The sequence below is a fragment of the Bubalus bubalis genome, chromosome 15, assembly GCF_019923935.1.
Source record: "Bubalus bubalis isolate 160015118507 breed Murrah chromosome 15, NDDB_SH_1, whole genome shotgun sequence".
In the NCBI taxonomy this organism is placed as follows: Eukaryota; Metazoa; Chordata; class Mammalia; order Artiodactyla; family Bovidae; genus Bubalus; species Bubalus bubalis.
This window is the reverse complement of record NC_059171.1, coordinates 79,084,246-79,097,209: the sequence shown is the minus strand read 5'-3', so window position 1 is coordinate 79,097,209 and position 12,964 is coordinate 79,084,246. Positions and strand designations below refer to the sequence as shown.

Sequence of the window (12,964 nt, the reverse complement as noted above, 5' to 3'; positions counted from 1 at the left end):
TAAGACTGAGGAAGTTAGGTGTTGGCAGCGTCAATGGTAATGTATTAACTTAGGTGACAGAGGATGAGATGGTTGTATGGCATCACCGAGTCAATGAACTTGAGTTTGAGCAAACTACGGGAGATAGTGAAGGACAGGGAAGCCTGGCGTGCTGCGGTTCATGGGGTCGCAAAGGATCAGACACAACTTAAGTGACTGAACAATAACAATTACTTAGAAGCAGAAGTGAAAGGATAGTTTTATCTGGGGCATGTTGTAGTTAGCCGCTGTTCAGAAATCATGGAGTGGCCTAGAACAGAGATGTGGAAATGTTTATCAGGACACAGCCAGGCTCTTAGAACAGTAGTGGAAGTTTCACTATGAGGAAAATGGAGAGTTTCCTGGAGGAGAAGGGAGAGGGGTTGCCGGCGTGGCTGGGCCGGGACTCAGTGGGCGCCAGGTGTGGGGTTTAAGGACTGGGGTGAGGTGACTGGACTGGAATTGAACTCAGTCTTGAGCGGAGTTCCAGTAGGGCTGTGAGGGAGGAAATGCTAGATTGTAGTGGGTTGAAGCAGGGAACACGAAACCCCATCACAATCTAGAGACCTTGCCCAGCCCCACAAGCAAGACCCAACCCACGTACACTCCTCTGTGTTCTAAGCATAGGTGTCTTCTCTTAGGTTCATGCTGCTTCTGGGCCTTCAGGCGTGTTTCTGCTGAAGTGGAATCCCAGGGCTGTCTGTTAACAGCTGTGGGACCTTGGCTATTACCGGATGTCCTCAAAGTCTGTTCTCCCCCATCTAGGAAGATGGGGTGAACTGGGCACCTGGTCACTATTACCAGTCCCTTCCCGTCCTCCTTGTGGCCCTGTTGTCTGCTCTTCACAGCCCCGCCTGGCTGGGCGCCAGGACTGTGCTGTTACTGCTCTGGCCACAGTGCCCCTGGGCCCCCTTTCCCACCAGGACGAGCCCCGGTTTGTGACGAGCAGGGTCCTGTGTGGCCTGCCCGCCTCTGTTCCCCCCTCCCTGCAGCCCTTTTACTCACAGGGGCTGCGGCTGCATTCCTCCAGGCAGCCTCTGGCCGCAGGGCATTTACTTGTTTTCTTCCTGCCCTTACTGCCCTGATTCCTTTCTCTCTTCCTTTAGATCTGTGTTCAGGTGTCCTGAGTTAGCCTGCTTCCCTGGCTCCCTTTACAGAATGTTGCTTCATCATCTGTTACTCCCCTTACCTTGTTTTTGTCTTTATCACATTACCACCTCAGAGATACTTAATGTATCTGCTGTCTGGCTGCCACCACAAAAGTAGAAATTTTCTGAAGGGTGGTACTTCCTGCCTGTTTTATTCACCAGTGTCTCCCCAGACTCTGGAATTGCGTCTGTAGATGACTGGTGCCAAAATATTTGTTGAGTAATGGCTAATACGGTGGATCAGCTGTCGAGACGGCTGTGATGTGTGCAGTGACCGCCCTTTCACTTCTCCCAGCGTCCTGACGAGGGCTTCCCTGACGGCTCAGTTGGTAAAGAATCCATCCACCTGCAATGCAGGAGACCCCAGTTCAATCCCTGGGTCGGGCAGATCCACCAGAGAAGGGAACGGCTGCCCACTCCAGTGGCCTGGAGAATTCCATGGGCTGTGTATAGTCCATGGGGTCGCAAGGAGTCGGGTGAGGAAATTGAGGCATAGAGAAGTGATGGCAGACAGCGAACAAGGAGTGGAGCCAGAACCCAGGCTCAGGTGGTCTTGATGCAGAGCTTTCTTTCTGCTTCTCCTGGGGGTTGTTTTTGATGAAAAGAGGTCATCTGGTTAAAATGCTTATCATGACTTCTGTGACATCCCGAGTAGTCCCTGAACGTTATTTGATATCATCATCATTGTCGTCGGGATGATGTTAAAAGCCTGGACGTGTAGCCAGGCTGCCGTTTTTTTTTTTTTTTTTTTTTTTTTTCTTTAATCATTAAACTGGGGCAATGTTAATACCAAAGCCTCCTGCAGCCTGTTGATCCTGGAGCTTCCAGCCTGGAAACTGGCTGCCTACTGCTTATTCTTGCTGAGTGTCATCCTCCTACTGTGCTGAATATGAATAATTATGCTCTTGTTCTCTGATTATTATATAGATTAAGAGAAACGGTGCCTATAAGGTTCATGCTAAGTCCTAAACTTAAAATTATTCTGCTTCTGTCAACAGTTTTCCAGTGAGAATGCCTGCAGAAAGTTATTGAACTCCTGAGATTCAAAATACAATGGAACTTTATTGTTTGACAGTTGTATATTTTAATAAGATAGACCCTTGAAAATCTCAGCAGAACTTGTGTATGTGTACCTTGCATTGAACTACCCTTAACTGAACCAAAAGAATTGTATCGACTCCTTTGCGTCCTTTTCCTCATGAGCTTAATACAATTTTAAAAGATCAATTTTATGAAATTTTTAGAAAAAAAAATCTCTGTAACTTTTGTGTAAGCAAATATTTTATAAACAAAACACTAAAAGAATTTACTGAAAAGAAAAAGGTAAATAGGACTGCATAAAAACAAAAGATACCATTAAAATTCAAAGATTGAAAAAATAGGTTTTTAAATTATCGTTAAAATAGTGAAAGGCAAGCCATAGAGTGGGAGAAGATATATCTTCACTAAGTCTAACAAAGGCCTCACATCCAAAATTTGTGAAGAATACCTACCAATCAGTGGGGTGGGGGCGGACAGACAGCTTGGCAGGAACAAAGGACAAAAGGCCTAACAGACACTTCACTAAAGAAGATAACCAAAATGGCCGGCTGCCAGAGACATGCCCGTTCTTGTTATTACTGACTGAAACCAGTGTGCGCTCTGCAGTGAACATCAGGGCGACTGACATGGAAAGGCTGGACATGTAGGTAGAGGTGAGGGATGTGGAACCTGAGTGCCTGTGCGGCTCCCGCGCGTGGAAGTGGAGCGCACTCCTACAGCCCTGCAGCTTGTTTTCCGTCGTGTCTGCTCTGCACAGCGTGTGTGTGTTGTGATCCAGTGATGTGTTGCTGGTGTACCCCCAGCAGAGATGCGTACGTGCCTGCGAGAGTGCACACGGGTGGACACACACATACATACAGAATGAGGTACAGAGAGAGTGCTCTGGTGAAATTTGTTTTGGTCATTCTTGAGGTTTGGCTTCATGAGCAAAATTGCTTTTTTAGAGGACCAAAAAAAGTGTTCCTAGCATTATTCCTCACAGCCCCGAGGTGGAAACGGCTCAGCAGCCTTCAGGGTAACGTGGATGAGTCATTGGGGTGTGCTGCACAGTGCAGGGCTGGCATGCTGCTGCGAGCAGGAGACAGAGCAGTCTCCTGAAAGGAGCAGACGCATCCTGTGTGACTCCAGGCAGGGAGAGCGCGCCTTCAGGGGCAGAACGTGGTGCTGCCCTCGGGCAGTGGGGCTGGAGGGACTTCTGGGCGCCCTCTGGGTATCTCGTCAGGTTCTGTCTCCTGCGGGAACCTCAGGCTGTAGCACACTCACATGCACATTTTATTTTTTTATTTTTTGCAGCAAAAGGAAACATTTACAGATTATATTTAAACTTATTTTTAGAATAATATTTCAGTAATTGGCAGTGCCATACTCAATATTGTTTGGACTGTGAAGAAGAAATGACCTATTTCTAATTGTTTTCCTTTGTTAATTATTTTTTAGATATGAATTGAGAATTCGTTATTTGCCAAAAGGATTTCTAAACCAGTTTACTGAAGACAAGCCAACTTTGAATTTCTTCTATCAACAGGTATAGAAGAGTGCTTTAATACATTTTTTTCCTTTGTTTCTTTGAATCCTGTTTATTTTGTGGTTTTATTTTAGAACTAGATTAAGCCTAACATTTGGGAGAAGATGAATTTGTCACTGTATGGCAGTGAGATTCTTACACCTCGGTAAGAAATTAGGAGTTTTTGTTACTTTGTGAATTTTTGTATACTTGGGCAAATCTTAAGACTTATTTTAAGTAGAAACAGTAAGTCCTAAGTGATACAACCTTTGCTCTGTCTTTAATTCAAGTATAATTATTGTGCCTGAATATCAAGAAACTTGTCAGATGTTTATCCAGAGCCAGCTGTTCCCATTGTAATTTCAGTAGCAGTTTGTGTAAAACCAGAAGTGACTTTTTAAACTAAAAGTAGCTTTCTTACTGCCCATAAGGGTAGATAACACATACATGTGGCATAAATTCTGAATTCTCTGTAAGGCTTTAGTTAGGCAGTACATATGCGTGGCGTAAATTCTGAATTCTCCATCTAGTGGGCTTCCTGTAAGCAGTTGCTTTGTGTTCGGTCCTATGCTCTTTGCAAGCACAAGTGACGTGACGTCCCTTGGAGGGGTGCTGGCACAGGGGAGGTGTCGAGTCCAGGCAGCTCCCTTGCCAGATGTCATCTAAGGAACTTTGTAGCTCAGGAAGAGATGGGCTTTATAAAACACAGTGCATTGAAATCGGTGCTAAAGTGGTTTGAAAGGAAATGGGTGAGAGATCCGGGACCACACCGTGTAAGGAGCAGGTTTTAGGTTCTCTCCTGCAGATTGTTGGGAGTATTTAAAGAATTTAAGTAAGGAATGTCTTGATCGGAATTTTTTTTTTTTTTTTTAAATAAGTCCACCCCAATGTGGTGGCAGTATTCGGGGTGGATTGGATCTTAAAAAGGCTGCGAGCAGGCTGGGGGCTCTTTAGCTGTTTAGGCAAGAAGTTAGAAAGTTGGGAGGTAGAACGGTGTGGTAGTAAGCAGATTTAGTGGGTGGATTTGATGGACTCAGAGACTGAACAAACTGGAGCAGGAAAGTGAGGAAGGAAGAGGCTGATGGGTTTAGATAGGCGACATACTTCTATTCTTCTCTCTTGTAGATGATTTGAATCACTGGTGTAATTTCTTTGAAAAATTAATCCACCCACTGAAGACGTCTGTGACTACTTTAGTGACACTGATTCCAGGATGCCTGAGACGGGCCTAAATAGCTCTCAATTATTCCTTTTTATAATTTCTAGGCTAACCTGAAAGTCAGCAATGTTTTTGTTCCTTTCACTCTGTTACTAGGTTGTCCTAGTTTTTTCTTTCAGAAGCCCTTGCTTCTGTGTATATGATTAAAAGCTAGCACCCGCGTCGGCCTATCCCAGATTTTTCCTTACTGATGGGACGTGTCTCAGTGCAGTCTCTGTGACTCAGGTGAGTGGTCCCTGTAAAGCCCAAGGGGTGTGAGGCGTCTTGGAGGTGTGCCGTGCCGGTCATACATGTCACAGCTCCATGATGCAGGTGCCTCCATGAGTTTCTTCACAGGGGGTATATGACACCTCCCGAAGAGAGTCTTCATGTTGATGAAATGAGACCCTACTGTCTGCCACCCTGGAGTTCCGGTCTGTAGACAGGACCCAGCTTTGAGGACTCAGCACATCGCGCACAAGTCCCGATCTGAGTGTGCGCAACTTGCTGTGGGATGGGACACACCTCGTCCTGCCTGTGTGTTCCACATGCACACCTTCCCGCCCCGCCACCCCCCTCTGCTTTCATCCATTCCTAGAGTTTCTCTTCAGCCTGAAGTGAAGTAAGGTCGCTCAGTCGTGTCCAACTCTTTGCGACCCCATGGACTGTGCAGCCCGTGGAATTCTCCAGGCCAGAATACTGGAGTGTGGGTAGCCTTTCCCTTCTCCAGGGGATCTTCCTAACCCAGGGATTGAACCCAGGTCTTCTGCATTGTGGGCGGATTCTTTACCAGCTGAGCCACAGGGAAGCCCAAGAATACTGGAGTGGGTAGTGTATGCCTTCTTCAGCCATTCTTCCTGACCCAGGTGTTGAATTGGGATCTCCCGCATTGCAGGCGGATTCTTTACCAACTGAGCCACAGAATAGCTCAGTTGGGGTCAGAAAGAGTCAGGCATGACTGAGCGAATGAACTGAACTGAAATAAACTGAGTTCTTTTAAAACACAATAACAAAAAACACTCAGAAGTGTTCGCTATTTCCCAGTGTAGACCCTAAAGATTGCCAATTCATTAGTTCCAACAAATCATAGCGTTTTTCTTTTTTCTTCCGTCTTGGTAATTTCGGCACATCTACCTAGCCCCACGTAGCATCAGTTAAGCCTGATCCACGGGCCGAGATGAGCAGTAATACCGGCCATCAACACAGTTCAACAAAATACCAGGTTCATAAAACACATGCAAGAAAACACGCCACTGTGAAGAAGAGTCAGCACAGCTCACACAACGGTCCCAGTTTCCTGTTTGTTACTGACATGTGCCCATGAGCACCCTTGCACATATGCACACAGGTGCATCTTATTTCTTGAGAATGAATCCTCCGAAGTGGAATTATTAGTTCCAATCTTATGAAACTGCCAGTATGCAACTTAAGTTACAAAATTGTCAATGTCAATGGTGTCACATACAAATCTGAATCTATTTAAAGCTCTGTATTCTTGCCAATTCATTAGTTCCGACAAATCATAGCGTTTTTCTTTTTTCTTCCGTCTTGGTAATTTCGGCACATCTACCTAGCCCCATGTAGCATCAGTTAAGCCTGATCCACGGGCTGAGATGAGCAGTAACACCGGCCATCAACACAGGAAAGGGGCGTTAGCTTCTATTTTCCTGTAAATCACAGGTACTTGGTAGGACATTATAAAAGCATACACGAAACACTGCAGCACACCAGCCTTCTCTGTCCATCCCAGAGCTTACTCAAACTCATGTCCATTGAGTCGGTGATGCCATCCAACCATCTCATCCTCTGTCATCCTGTTCTCCCACCTTCAATCTTTCCCAGCATCAGGGTCTTTTCAAATGAGTCAGTTCTTCATATCAGGTGGCCAAATTATTGGAGTTTCAGCTTCAACATCAGTCCTTCCAGTGAGTATTCAGGACTGATCTCCTTTAGGGTGGATTGGTTGGATCTCTTTACTGTCCAAGGGACTCTCAAGAGTCTTCTCCAACACCAGAGTTCAAAAGCGTCAGTGCTTTGGCATTCCGCTTTCTTTATAGTCCAACTCTCACATCCATACATGACTGCTGGAAAAACCATAGCCTTGACTAGATGGCCCTTTGTTTGCAAAGTAATATCTCTGCTTTTTAATATGCTATCTAGATTGGTCATGACTTTTCTTCCAAGGAGCAAGTGTCTCTTAATTTCATGGCTGCAGTCACCATCTGCAGTGATTTTGGAGCCCCCCAAAATAAAGTCTGTCACTGTTTCCATTGTTTCCCTATCTATTTCCCATGAAGTGATGGGACCAGATGCCATGATCTTAGTTTTCTGAAAGCTGAGCTTTAAGCTAACTTTTTCCACGCTCCTCTTTCACCTTCATCAAGAGGCTTTTTAGTTCTTCTTCACTTTGTGCCATAAGGGTGGTGTCATCTGCATATCTCAGGTTATTGATATTTCTCCCGGCAATCTTGATTCCAGCTTGTGCTTCATCCAGCCCAGCGTTTCTCATGATGTACTCTGCATATAAGTTAAATAAGCAGGGTGACAATATACAGGCTTGACATACTCCTTTCCTGATTTGGAACTAGTCTGTTGTTCCATGTCCAGTTCTAACGGTTGCTTCCTGACCTGCATACAGGTTTCTCAAGAGGCAGGTCAGGTGGTCTGGTTTTTCTTTATCATTTATTATTATTTTGGCTCTTTTATCAGAATAGAAAGAAAAGAACTATGTTAAGATTTTCTCTGTATCAGTTCCATCCCATGAAAGAGAAAGAAAACTTATAATAAACTACTGTAATTTTATTATTCCTGTTTTGAAGCCTTGCCCAAGCCCCTGCTCATCACGCCCCTTATTTTGGGTGGAGTCGTGAGGAAAGCGACATGTCAGTGGGCGTAGAGTGCCGCTTTCCTGGTGGGAGATCAGTCTGTGGATGCACACAGTTACATTTAAAGATGTCCTAAACGTGACTACAAGTGAGACATGTCACGAATGAGCCACTGTGTGCTTTGACCCATTTTAGAACATTCTGAAAGATATTAATCAGCACACTCTAAAAATAAACTAGAATCTTGTTATAACCCTATTCACTGTAGAGCAGGAGTCTGAAAAAATAAGTTTTCTTGGCTGCATGGCATGGCGTACGGGATCTTAGTTGCCCGACCAGGGGTCAGGCTCGTGCCCCTGCGCTGAAAGTGTGGACGCCTAACCCCGCCAGATATTCTCTGATTTTTTTATTGTTTATTCCTAAACAAATAATTTTTTGATGCCAAAGCTAATGACTTATTATAAAGCACAAAAGTATGTTTGGCCTTGAATTTGAGTTTTTCCTTTGCCACATAACATTTTATTCTTCTTTATCTCTCTGACTTGTTAAAAGTGTATTTGAGTGGCAACCTTTTGCAAATTGTGGTGGCCATTAGTTTGAAGGGCCATGTCCCTGTTCGGTCAAGAAGTTGTTATATTAACTAGGTTTGCATCAACAATGCTGAAGTCATGTCGGACCCATTTGGCACCGCTGACACTTTGAGCTTCTGAGATGCCTGCGTCCGTTGTCACTGTTTCTTCCTACAAGTATGTTAAGATTTAAAATGAGTGTATCCATTTAGTGGCTCTTAGAAAACATTAAAGGTAACAGAACTCGTGGCTTATTTGGCAAGAAGAATTGCAGTGGGAAGCTTTATGGTAATTTTATGGTTTAGAACCTAAACTGCAGAAAGGTGTGAGGGGCCAAGACACACTTACGTTTTGTTGATCAACCTTTCTGTTATTTTTACTCCAATTTTTAGTTTTTACACATTTTTATTCAGATAATTATCAGAAATGATTTCGGTAACTGTACTTTCTTGGCTGTAAAGCTTTCTGTTGGTTAAAACATTTTGAAATGGCAGCTGCAAGTGGGAAATTTTATTTTAAAACGTGAAATGTTCAATGTGGCAATTATCAGCTGTCCTGTTCCAGAAAGAAGTTAAAATTAAATAGAAGTCTAAGTCTGACTCATTAGAAGATGTATTTTCTGTACATCTTTAAGTAGATTTAATAACGTACATTTTTTCCCTGTTTTTCCACTCCTGTTTTTGGTGATTAGCAAAGTTTTATTGTTGTCGTTAGGTAAACTCTGTCATGCTTATATTGGGTTGGCCAAAAGGTTCATTTGGTTTTTTCCATAAGATGGCTCTAGTAGCACTTAGTAGTGTTTAACTTCATTCGAAAAAATTTTGTCATGTTATATGTGGCAGCCATCATATCAGCATGCATTTAAAAAAAGATAGCCAAATTGGTGAATTTTTGTGTACCCATTTTAATATTGAATATAGAAGAAAAAAGCAACATTTTCAGCATGTTATGCTTTATTATTTCAAGAAAGGTAAAAATGCAACTGAAATGCAGAAAAAAATTTGTTCAGTATCTGGAGAAGATGCTGTGGCTGATTGAACGTGTCAAAAGTGGCTTGTGAAGTTTCTTGCTAGAGGTTTCTCGCTGGACAGTGCTCCACGGTCGAGTAGACCAGTTGAAGTTGATGGTGATTAAATCAAGACATTATTTGAGAGCAATCAATGTTATACCACATGGGAGTTAGCTAGCATACTCAAAATATCCAAATCAAGCATTTAAAGTCAGTTGTACCAGCTCAGTTATGTTCATCACTTTGTGTTCGGGTTCGTTCGGGTTCCACATAAATTAAGCAAAAGTAACCTCCTTGACCGTATTTCCACGTGCAGTTCCCTCCATGTAATGAAAGTGTTCCATTTTTAAAACAAATTGTGGTGGGTGATGAAAAGTAGACACTGTACAATAATGTGGAATGGACAAGATCGTGGGGCATGCGCAGTGAAACATCATCAGCCACACTAAAGGCCAGTCTTCGTCTAAAGAAGGTGATGTTTTATATATGGTGGAATTAGAAGGGAGTCTTCTATTACGAGCTTCTTCTAGAAAACCAAACAATTAATTCCAACAAGTACCACTCCTAGTTAGACCAACTGAAAGCAGCACTGGACAAAAAGCAACCAGAATTAGTCAACAGAAAATGCATAATCTTCCATCAGGGTAACACAAGACTGCGTGTTTCTTAATGACCAGGCGAAAACTGTTACAACTTGGCTGGAAGTTCTCCTTCATCTGCCGTATTCACCAGACATTGCATTTCCATTGATTTCCATTTATTTCAGTCTTTACAAAATTCCCTTATTGGAAAAAATTTTAATTCCCTGAAGGACTGTAAAAGGCACCTGGAACAGTTCTTTGCGCAAAAAGGTAAAAAGTTTTGGGAAGATGGAATTATGAAGGTGCTTGAAAAACGGCACAAGTTTGTGAAATAAAAGGGTGAATATGCTGTTCAATGAAGTTCTTGGTGAGAATGAAAATGTGTCTTTTAGTTTTAGTTTAAAACTGAAGCACTCTTTTGGCCAACCCAATACTATTCAACCCATATTTTTTTGTGTATCTTCTCTATATAAGACTTTACAAATAGGAAGCAGAAATGATTATTCGATCAGTCATTCTTCCCTGCTGGTATTTTTAGCTTGCCTTTTGAACGAATACCTAGTATTAATAAATGCTATGTGAAATGACTTAGTGAGTTGTTGAAAAGCATTTGACTTATAAGATAGCATAATTCTTTATATATTTTTTAAGCTTATGTATTGAAGAGAAAGATCAAAGAGTTTGTTTTAGTTGAGAACTGCCCTTGAGTTCCTTTTGTATGCAGACTCTCCACTCTTCGAACTGGAAGAACACAGGGAGGAGTGCTTGACGGTCGAGCCAACTTGGCTGACGACCTGGGATCTCTCAGGTGGCGTAGCGTATGAATGGTGATGTGCAGCAGTCAGTGATGGTTCTATGCGCGTTGGTCTGCCCTCTGCCCCATCTTCTTTACACACGCCACTGAGGACTTTCAGGTCTGTGTGATAAATTCATGTAGCTGATAAAGCATTCAGAAGAGACCAAAATAAGACCAAAAAAAATCTCATGAGGTAGCCAAAGCATTGATGTGGCACATGGAATAAATTATGGAGTAATTTAGGATTAGATGGAGAAGGCAATGGCACCCCACTCCAGTACTCTTGCCTGGAAAATCCCATGGACGGAGGAGCCTGTTAGGCTGCAATCCATGGGGTCGCTAAGAGTCGGACATGACTGAGCGACTTCACTTTCACTTTTCACTTTAATGCATTGGAGAAAGCAATGGCAACCCACTCCAGCGTTCTTGCCTGGAGAATCCCAGGGATGGGGGAGCCTGGTGGGCTGCCGTCTATGGGGTCGCACAGAGGCGGACACAACTGAAGTGACTTAGCATAGCATAGCATAGGATTAGAATTTTTTATTAGTGATGTGAGAGGTTTTTACAGTAAAACCTGTGCTTAATAAGATGAAAAAGCTCATGAATGTAAATATAATACTTGCCCACAGAAGGAAGTCCAGATACATCCTGTTTTTTAAGTAGCAAATTGACATCAACATGGAAACAATACAGTAAACAACTTTCAAAGGTCTTTGCTTGGAAAAAACTTGCAAATTTGCTGGATTTGGAGTTCGTAAATAGTAGTAATCCGCGGTATAAGAGGAGAACACGATGGAAAGCAAGTGGTAAGATGGAGTAGGAGATCGTGTGAAGCCATTGTGTTAGACTCTGGGCTACCGGGGCGATGCGCTGTGGTCCTCACTGGTCATTAATCTTCCTTCTGGTGGAGAACGTCTGCACTTTCTCAGAGTTCACAAGAAGGTGTAGGTGCACACTGCAGCTTGAGTAGTGAGGGTCAGTGGATGGGTTTTGAGTTTTAACTTGAATGCTTGCTGTGTGACCTTGAGTACATTAATTTTGAGTAATTAAGTTTTCTGGTCTTCATGTATAAAATAGGACCAAAGCCTGTCTTAAGAAAGAGTCATTGTACAGAGTACAAATAATGAATCTAAAACAGCGTACTACCTAGCCCCTGAATATAACACAGTACCTCTGCTGTCACCGTCAGTCTTCTTAGGCCCTTTCTGAGGCTCTAAATTGGGGATTATAGTACTGTCCTGCTCACAGTGATGCTGTGAAGATTAAGTGAGAGTCATACATAAGTCTATCTGACGTGGCAATGAGTATATTTACTCGAAGCAAGTATATATCACACACATGTAAATCGTCAATGAATTGCACTTATTTCACGAAAGAAAGCAGTGAATTCTGCCGGTAGTTAGTAGGAGATGAAAGTTAGTCAAGAAATGCTTTGTAAAGAAATGAGCACTGAGTGACCCTACGTCTTGCAGAAAATTTCACGAGCACACAGCATCAGGTCGTGATGTGCACAGTGGTTCAGAGAACACGCCCTCTGGAGCTGGGGAAGGGGGAGGCTCTTCTGAGATGGCTCATTCCACGTGGATCAGCACGCCTTGCAGAGAACACAGACTCAAACGGACCTCAGGCCGTGGGCACTCAGCTCTCAGTCAAGAGTAGTAGGTCATTGCTGTAGGAAAAACAGCTCTCAGAAGTTTCAAGTCATGTTTGTACATAAAGGGGTTTTCCATAAAGATGGTTGAAGTAATTTTCCCTCTGTTTTTTTTTGCAACTAATATGAGTGTGCTTTTGATGAATGAATAAAACATGTGATTACACTTTCCCACCTTTGAATAGCGTTTGAAAGTCCTAGTAATTAATCTTAAGGCAGTTTTGTAACCGTGTGTTTTCTTCAGCGTGCAGTTGATGCTCTGCTGTGGTTGCTTCCAGGTCTGCACCAAACCGTAAGCTGAGAGCCCAGTGAACGCGTCGCTCTGAACAACCGTGGTGTCTCTCTAACTCACATAGATACCGTTTTTGTCTCTTCATTTTTTTGTGTTCAGTAATAAAACTCTTTATGAATTCAGACTTATTTTTTGCTGTATAGAAGAAGCCAGCTGAAGTGTAAATAGAGTGATTCTAGAATCAAAGCTTTTTACTTACTTTAGTGAGATGTTGAGTAATTCATTTCCATTGATTCATTCCATTGAATCATAGTAGGCATCATTAAGTGCCTGCTATGTATAAGGAACAGAAATGATCAATGCTTGTAACTCTTTCATGGAAAATAGCATTC

General features: G+C 42.9%; 1 protein-coding gene across 26 annotated transcripts in view; it reads left to right on the top strand.

Annotated features, from left to right (window-relative positions):
- Positions 1 to 12,964, top strand: part of PTK2 (protein tyrosine kinase 2) — a 193,353-nt gene that overhangs the window by 84,646 nt on the left and 95,743 nt on the right. For all 26 annotated transcript variants that reach the window (XM_044928887.2, XM_044928886.2, XM_044928883.2 and 23 more), the window contains one exon: positions 3,645 to 3,732. In XM_044928887.2, coding sequence (XP_044784822.2) covers positions 3,645 to 3,732 — 88 coding nt within the window. The remainder of the gene's footprint in view (positions 1 to 3,644; positions 3,733 to 12,964) is intronic.